General features: G+C 29.2%; 1 protein-coding gene across 1 annotated transcript; it reads left to right on the top strand.

Moving 5' to 3' along the window:
* The first annotated feature begins 5,418 nt into the window (after positions 1 to 5,418).
* On the top strand, positions 5,419 to 6,921 carry LOC125835378 (protein SHORT-ROOT-like). The gene has a single exon (XM_049514503.1). It carries the CDS (start codon positions 5,490 to 5,492, stop codon positions 6,843 to 6,845), a length of 1,356 nt encoding a protein of 451 aa, XP_049370460.1. The 5' UTR covers positions 5,419 to 5,489; the 3' UTR covers positions 6,846 to 6,921.
* The last annotated feature ends 1,558 nt before the right edge of the window (positions 6,922 to 8,479 follow it).

Here is an 8,479-nt window from a genome sequence, read left to right as displayed (position 1 = left end):
AAAAAATCGATATATTACAAAAGTATATTATTTCGAGTGAATTATATATCAAAAGACTTAAAATATCGAAAGAATTTCATATCTAAAATTTGAGACTGTTTAGAGGTGATTTTGAGTTGGTCGGGATTGATTAGTGTATAGATAGTTGAGTTATATTCAGTTTTTGATTGTATCATAATGTATAGTTAGTGTATAATTCATGTATATGTAAGTTATATTCAACTTTTTAAGTGTATCATAATGTATAGTGTATGTATACTTTCTATGATTTTTGGCTATTTTTTGGGTAAATCAAAACATGGCTATATTTATTGTAAACTAATTTCTCCATCGAATGTATTGACTTATTCCTCTCATTTTCTGAAATTATTTTTTGGTTGAGCTAGTAGACGAGGTCATCTCAACAAGATTGGAGACCTAAAGTCAAACTTGTATAAGGAGGCTTTAAATTTTTTCAGTTGACATATATAAATGAATTCTCAGTGTATTCCTACAAGTCAAGTCTGGAGAGGGTTGGATGCACACAACCTTATAAAGTAAGAATGTAAATAGTGTAATTTTTCAATGGAAAGATATAATATAAAGTTAGAATAATAAAATTTGGTTCAAGAATTTGAGAAGTTGATATAATTATATTGAAATAATGTTGCACTACACTTGAAAAATTGCTATAATGATATTGAAATAGTGTTGACTTTCTGTAGTGCTTGAAATTTGAAGAAAACGTTAAAAAAGAATTTGATATTTTTCTGAACATACAAATAGATTTTGCAAATATGTTGAAGGTTTGACCGCTTGGGAGACCGTAGAATATTTAATAATAAGAGAATAAAAATAGTGAAAGGGGAATAAAAAGGATAAACATAAAATAATAATGTGGTTTTAGGTAAATCATCAAGATATAGATGAGGCAACAAAATAGATAGTCACATAAAAAAGAATACTACAATTACCTAAAACTTATTTCATTTCTAAAATTTTGTGCGCGTGCGTAATACATCTTAAGAAAAAAATTGAGACAGTTGTTTTAGTGATATTATAGTCGAGTTGACCCTGCTAGTGGAATCAGGTTCTTTAGTAAGCTAATCAAGAAGTAAAGTATGGATTATAATTAACACAAAAAATTTTATCACGGAAAACTTCTTGCTCAATAGTAAAAAAAACATGACCTACTCTCCTAGGGATTTGCTTCAAATCTCCACTACTTCTTACAATACTTCACTCTTCCTAGTTGCAAATTGTATAAATCTTGTTTGAGTGAATAGCATTTATCTTCAAGGAATTACAATGGTGTTTTATATAGGGTAGGTAAAATATGAGAGGTTATGATCGAAATCCTCTAGTTATAATTTCATGCTCCGAAATCCATTAGAATTTGGTGAAGAAAATTAATCACAATTGGACTTGATTTTCACAAGTATTTTGACCTTCTAAAAAGACATAATAAGAGCCTATTGAGCAATTGTTTATATGTCATGAACACTATCAACTCCTTATTTAAGACATATATACTTAAAAACTGATTTTTATATAAGGTTTATTACTTTATTATATTTATCGATCATCAAAACTGCACATTTAACCTAGCTCAACAAATCCCCCTAACTTTTGATAATGACAAACCCATTGCAAAATGATAACAATCTCATGTTTAAGTACCCATGTGCAATATTTCCCTTAAGAATCAGCTTTGATCAACAGTATGACTTAGCAAGATATGTGACACATTCAATTAATGTCCATGTTGTTAAGATTTTGTGTCCATCTTGTCTAAAGATTCTTATAGCATATTGCAATCTATATTAAAGAAAAATGAAAAAAAATTGGACCTCTTTATTTTGAAAAATGAAAAAGGTCAAATATGTTGTCTTTATATAAAGTATATGAAATTGAATAAATTTGTCCTTCGTTATGAATTTAGCTAATATGTCCTTAATTTAACAGGAGCAATCAATTAAGCTAATTTAATTAATAAGTGAAAAGGACTAAGTAAGCCTTTAAAGTATATAAATTGAGTAAATATGTCCTTCGTTGATAGTTTAATGTTAAAAGAACGTATTTAATATTTCTTTTTTACTTGTATTTGTGTAATAACCAAAGCTAAAAAAACCATCAATTTCTAAAAATCTGAATATAAATAATTTAATTTTTGAACGGTAAGAACATACCTGAGCTAAGCTATTAAAGAAGGGTAATTATATAACTCTTCTTCAAAAGCCATTATGTATTCATCTTACTTGGTTAGTAAATTAATGGTTTTCTCAAGAGGGATTATTCTTCCTACTTGAGTTCTAATTTCATTATGCATGTTTAAAATGGCCTAATGGATGGTTCCACTTAACTTGAGTCAAAAAGCTGATAATAATATACTACAATTATAAATATTAAAAAAAGCTGTCAATGTTGTTGTACACTTAAAAAATAAAAGTGCTTTTCCTTTAAGCATTGACAAAATTGCAAAAGCAAAATCTTTATACCTTTAATATTTAGATCCTTTCTTCCTTTCCCACCAATTATTTCCTAGTGATTGGGCTAATATAAATGATACACCCTTTTTTGACAAATGGATGCACCTAACATCACATGCCTTTTAAGTTCTAATACTAATATATAATATTATACTTTTTGCTTCCATATAGAGTTAATAAAAATAGTATTTGGCTCTTTGGATTAGTTTTATCTCATTGTTATTGTTACTTGAAATGATTATTTATGTAAACATTACCCATGTACAAGGAGTGGGTAAAAAGGAACACAATAAATACTTTCAATCACTTTTTTCTCTCTGGAAGATAAATGAAGGAAATGATTTTTCTTTACTTCATTTTATTTATATTTTTTAACCAACGATTCTCTTTGAAAACAAGTGAATTTCTATCAACTTGACTTACGTTTTGACTTATCGAAAAGGACTATAATATCTAAACATATATAAGATTATCCTAGCGTATAGCCGTATACCTAGTTTAGTATATGTATCATCATTTCATTTTACTCATTCCTCTTTTTTCTCAAATGTACATATATGCTTTCATTAAATTCTAAATACATAAAAACTAACAAAATTTGTGTATCACACAAATTAAAACTCTATCTTCTTCCAAAACAAAGTTCACATTTCAATAATAACTACATCATATATATAATTGGTACAACAAGTCCATGTAAATCCCATATTTATTAATTTTAACCATACAAATTACTGGTCTACGCTAATCAAAAAATGCTCACTCCAAATATAATTCAAATCATAAGTGGAAATCCACATTGGAATTAGAGAAAAAAAAGTTAGGTAACTAATAAGAATGAGTTTAAAATCAATTGTTGAGACGTTGTCTAAATAAAAATTTAAGGGACAAATTTAGGCAGACATGAGAAAAAAAGTTAGAAATCTTATAAGAATGAGTTCAAAATCAACTATTAAGACGTATTTTAGATTAAAATTCAAGGGACAAATTTGTATGGACATAGACCTAGAGCGCGGACAATACCTTATTCTTATGCAATGTCTTGCTCTAGATCTTAACTATCTTTTCAGACTGAACAATCTAGGTAAACAATAATGTTTTCTCCAAGGAGGTGTTCCTATAATTTTAAGGTACTTTTAAGAAGAAGAAAAAAAAAGGCCTGCACAAAAACTATTCGTTTTACAGACTAGTTCCTAGTTACTGTGAATTTTGATTTGATGTACTCTTACTTTAAATAAAATAAAATATTTAGTAACAATATATTTTTTATATAGCGACACTAATTACTATCGCAAAAGTATTTACCAACAATTGAATTAATGTTATTATATTTAGAATAGCTAAATTCTTTATTTAGCGATATTATACAAAGTGATAACTATAAATACTACTATATTTCTTATTCTCGCTAAATAATTGCTGCAAAATCATTTATTTGTTATAGTGCTACAACTTCTGAATATCAAGACAAGAATAAAGACAATTTGTTGCCCTCTTCTTCTTAATATTTAAGAAATTCAAACCGAAAAGAAATAAAGCTGACTGGAAATCTAATATTAAAACTATTATTACCAGTCATTGAAGTTGATATTATCTAATTAATCTTTTATTTGCTAATAAATAATAATTGTTTTTAACTAAAAAGCATGACCAAAAATTAAAATAATCAAATCAACTCAGGAATTTGTATTATAAATATTATTATATTTTTTTCCTAGATGTGATGTTCTAACTTCCGTGTTACTAGTCTCATATAGAGGGTGTGTTCGGTACGAAATTAAATATTCACGGTGGAAAATATTCTTTTGAAAAATAAGTCAATTTTTTTTTGTATTCATAAGCAAAAAAATATTATTCTAACCGTATTAGTACATAATTTAGATAAATACAATGGAGTGAGCGGATATAATCGATAGTGAATGTGACTGAAAAGTCATTTTTCTCATTTTGTTTTTTTGGAGGAAATATTTTTTAAATCTTTTTTGATCAACAGAACTTGAGAAAAACAGAAGATGTTTTTTTTTGTAGAGATTAATTAGTTTGCATTTCGTTAACAATTTTCTCAATCATTTTAATTTGTAGATTCTTTGCAAAAAAATAATAATTCACATGGTCAAGTAGAAATTTCCATTAATTTCTATTCTATTCTATTCCGTTTTCTTTTGTTGAGAATTTAGTAAGTCATAATTAACCTGTCGTTATATACCTTGCTTTTATCATCATCTATTTGTTCTTATTAACAAGGGCAAATATCTCTATATATACACACATAGACGGTCTGCAATTAATTAATGGAGATCACTTTTTTAATATATATTTTATTAATTCCTAGGAAAAACTGTTTTATAATAATAAAAATAATAATGCTGACATGGACCCTCCAACTTTGCTTCTAAATTCTTGTTTTCCTATAATGTTGACATGAACCCTTCAACCGGCTGCATTTAGAATAGATCATAGTCATGCATTCCCCCCTCACCCACCCCCCAGCCCATGTTTTTTTTGTTATTTTGATTTGTCAATAGAGATATAAAGAGTTTATCGAGCTTTTTTCAAGGAATTTGATTTTATATATAATTCTTCACATGTTCTTTTAGTTTTTTTTTTTTATAAAAGAATTTCATTTTTTTTTCTAACAGATCTGAGAATATCATTTTCTTTTATTCAATTTGTAACTATGTGGTTATAAGAGATCATTTCCTTTTATCACATACTTACAATTTTTTTAAAATTTATTTATGCCTTTATAGAGTATACACCTACATTTGTCAATATAGTTTGATGACCATAGCTTTTCTTAAAGTAGAGTATACATATATATAGTGATTTGAGTTTAATAAAATCAAACAATAATTAAGGCCATATATATTGTGAGGATATATATGACCAATTATGTTTCTAGAAGTTTATATATTAAGGCCTTGTAAAAGTTTCTTTCTACTTTGATTATTTCTTATGGCTTTAGCTTTAAACCTGCAAAAGTGCTTTCTTAGAGCCTCTACCAAGAGGGCTCCATAACACATGGAGAAAAGTCTTCTTTTTTTTTCCAAACCTACAAATTATAAAAATTATTTCATAGCAAACAAGTATGTTCATCATCATCATCATTTGATAAACATGCAAAACCCTAATCATCATGATAACTCATCATCATCAAGAAGTCAATCACCGGAAGATGTTGAGCCTGTTTCCGATTCCAAGTGGGCTCCTAGGCTTCTCCGTGAGTGTGCTACCGCGATTTCTAATAAGGATTCAACAAAGATCCATCACTTGTTATGGATGTTGAATGAACTTGCTTCTCCCTATGGTGATTGCAATCAAAAATTGGCATTTTATTTCTTACAAGCACTTTTTTGTAAGGCCACGGATACTGGCTTGAGGTGTTACAAAACCCTAACTTCAGCTGCTGAAAAAAGCAAATCATTTGATTCATCTAGGAAATTGATCTTAAAGTTTCAAGAGGTAAGTCCATGGACAACTTTTGGTCATGTTGCATCAAATGGTGCAATATTAGAAGCATTAGATGGAGAGAATAAGCTTCATATAATTGATATAAGTAACACTTTTTGTACTCAATGGCCTACTTTGCTTGAAGCTTTAGCTACACGAAACGATGAAACGCCACATCTTAAGCTCACGGTTGTGGTCATGGAGAGCACCCTAGTGAAGCCTCATGTTATGAAAGAAGTAGCACAAAGGATGGAGAAATTTGCTAGGTTAATGGGAGTGCCTTTTGAGTTTAATGTTATAAGTGGATTGAACCATTTGAAAGAACTCACGAAAGAGAGTTTGAATATACAAGAAGAGGAAGCATTGGCTGTGAATTGCATTGGAGCATTGAGAAGAGTTGAAGTAGATGAAAGGGGAGCTTTTATAAGAATGCTTCAATCACTTAACCCTAAAGTTGTGACAATAGTAGAACATGAGGCTGATTTTTCTAGCACAAGGAATGACTTTGTTAAGTGCTTTGAAGAATGTCTTAGGTTCTACACATTGTATTTTGAGATGCTTGATGAAAGCTTTCCAACAACAAGCAACGAAAGGCTAGTGATCGAAAGGGAATGTTCTAAATGCATAGTTAAGGTTTTGGCTTGTGATAATAATGAGATTGGTGATGATCAAGGAGATAGTGAAAGAAGAGAAAGAGGAAACCAATGGTGTACAAGACTTAAGGAATGTTTTACCCCGTTTACACTAAATGATGATGCTGTTGATGATGTTAAGGCTTTGCTTAAGAGGTATAAAGCTGGATGGTCACTTGTGCTACCACAAGCAAATCAAGAGTCACCTGGAATTTACTTGACATGGAGAGAAGAACAAGTGGTATGGGCTTCCTCATGGAAACCCCAGGAAAAATCAATGGAGGTAGAGACATGATCAGCAATGAAGATTCATATAGCTGAATTCGACGTGTGTGATGATTATATTACTGAAGATTCATATAGTTGAACTGGACGTGTGTGATGATTATATTACTGAAGATTCATATAGTTGAACTGGACGTGTGTGATGATTATATTACTGAAGATTCATATAGCTGAACTGAACGTGTCATGTGATGATCAATGAAGATTCATATAGCTGATTTCGACGTGCATGGGATTAAAGCATAGTAATCATAGATTGTCATATGCTTTATTTAGCTTACAACAACCTAAAGCTTGATAGCATTTAGCTTTTTTTCTATATTTTGGAGCCAACACCATAGATAAGCAAGAGGTTGATCTTTTTTTGGCTTTAATTTGTTTTTTTTTCTTTTTCAAGTTTTCTTTTCTAATGGATCTTGCAAACATATAGGACTAGTATTACTAGATTATATTGTTAATTTAATTTGCATTATAATGCTTAGAGTTTGGGAGTTTGTATTGCGTTTTTTTTTTCTCAATTTCTTTTAATTGTTTGAAAGTGTTTGCATGTGTATACTTTTTCAAATTATGAGTTTCTTTTTTCTCTGGATCTTTTTGCTAATTAGAAAAAAGTGTTTGCCATTTTGCATACCAATCCTTTACAATTAGCCTTGGTGGGGGACCTCTCCCACTATTAATATAGTAATAAAATAGGAGGTTGTTTTCCCCTTTTCTTATTGGCACTACTTGTTATTACAAAATAGATTTAGATTCCCCTTTTTAAGACTAGAATATATTAGATGGAAACAAGAAGAAGAAAAAAATCTAACTATTCCTCCTGTTTTCAAAGACCATGAGAGCCCGTTTGGATTGACTTATTTTAAGCGTACATTTTTAAGTTAAAATAATTTTTAAATACCTTGTATTATTTGGTTAAATTAAAGAAATGCTTATAAGCACTTAATTTAATCTAATAATAATAAAAATATGTTAAAGTCATTAATTAGAATTTCTAACTTATGACTTATAAGCCAAAAATCATACACTTGAACTTCTTATAAATTCTAATAAATTGGAAAAATAAATATGTTTTCTTTTTTTAAAGAAAAAATGGGGGTAGAGGGAGGGAAAATAGGGGCACAATAGATACTACAAGATGGAGGATCGAATCCTCACTAGCAATATGAAATTTCAGATAGTCAGTCAACTGAGCTACCCATAAAGAAAAAAGAGAAGATGTATGCAAAACTCAATGAATGGTTTTTCTAGGAAGATCTACCTATTGATTTTTATTATTATTTTTGCATTTTTTAATTAAAGGAAAATAAATATCATATAAGTTTAAGATAAAGATAAAGATAAAGAAGAAGATAGTGAATAAAGGAGGACATAAAAAGAGGAAAATAGAAAAGGACCCATGAGGCATGAGGTGAAATTGGTGGCAAGCATAAACATACCAACTTGATCCCATAATTGCCTTTATGTCTATTGATATGAATAGCATAAATTTGATTGTTTTTTCACATTACGTACAATAGCCTCATGCCAATATCAGTTAGTGGCAAACCACTTTTATTTTGATTTAGATAAGACTGATACTTAAACTTTGCTCATTTTTATTCATTTTACCCTTTACTTTTTTTCCTCCATCTCTCCTACTATGTC

This window comes from Solanum verrucosum, unplaced genomic scaffold (assembly GCF_900185275.1).
Source record: "Solanum verrucosum unplaced genomic scaffold, falcon-dt-bn FXZP01000127.1, whole genome shotgun sequence".
Taxonomy (NCBI): Eukaryota; Viridiplantae; Streptophyta; class Magnoliopsida; order Solanales; family Solanaceae; genus Solanum; species Solanum verrucosum.
Note: the sequence above shows the minus strand (reverse complement) of the source record. Positions and strands in the feature narration are given on the sequence as shown.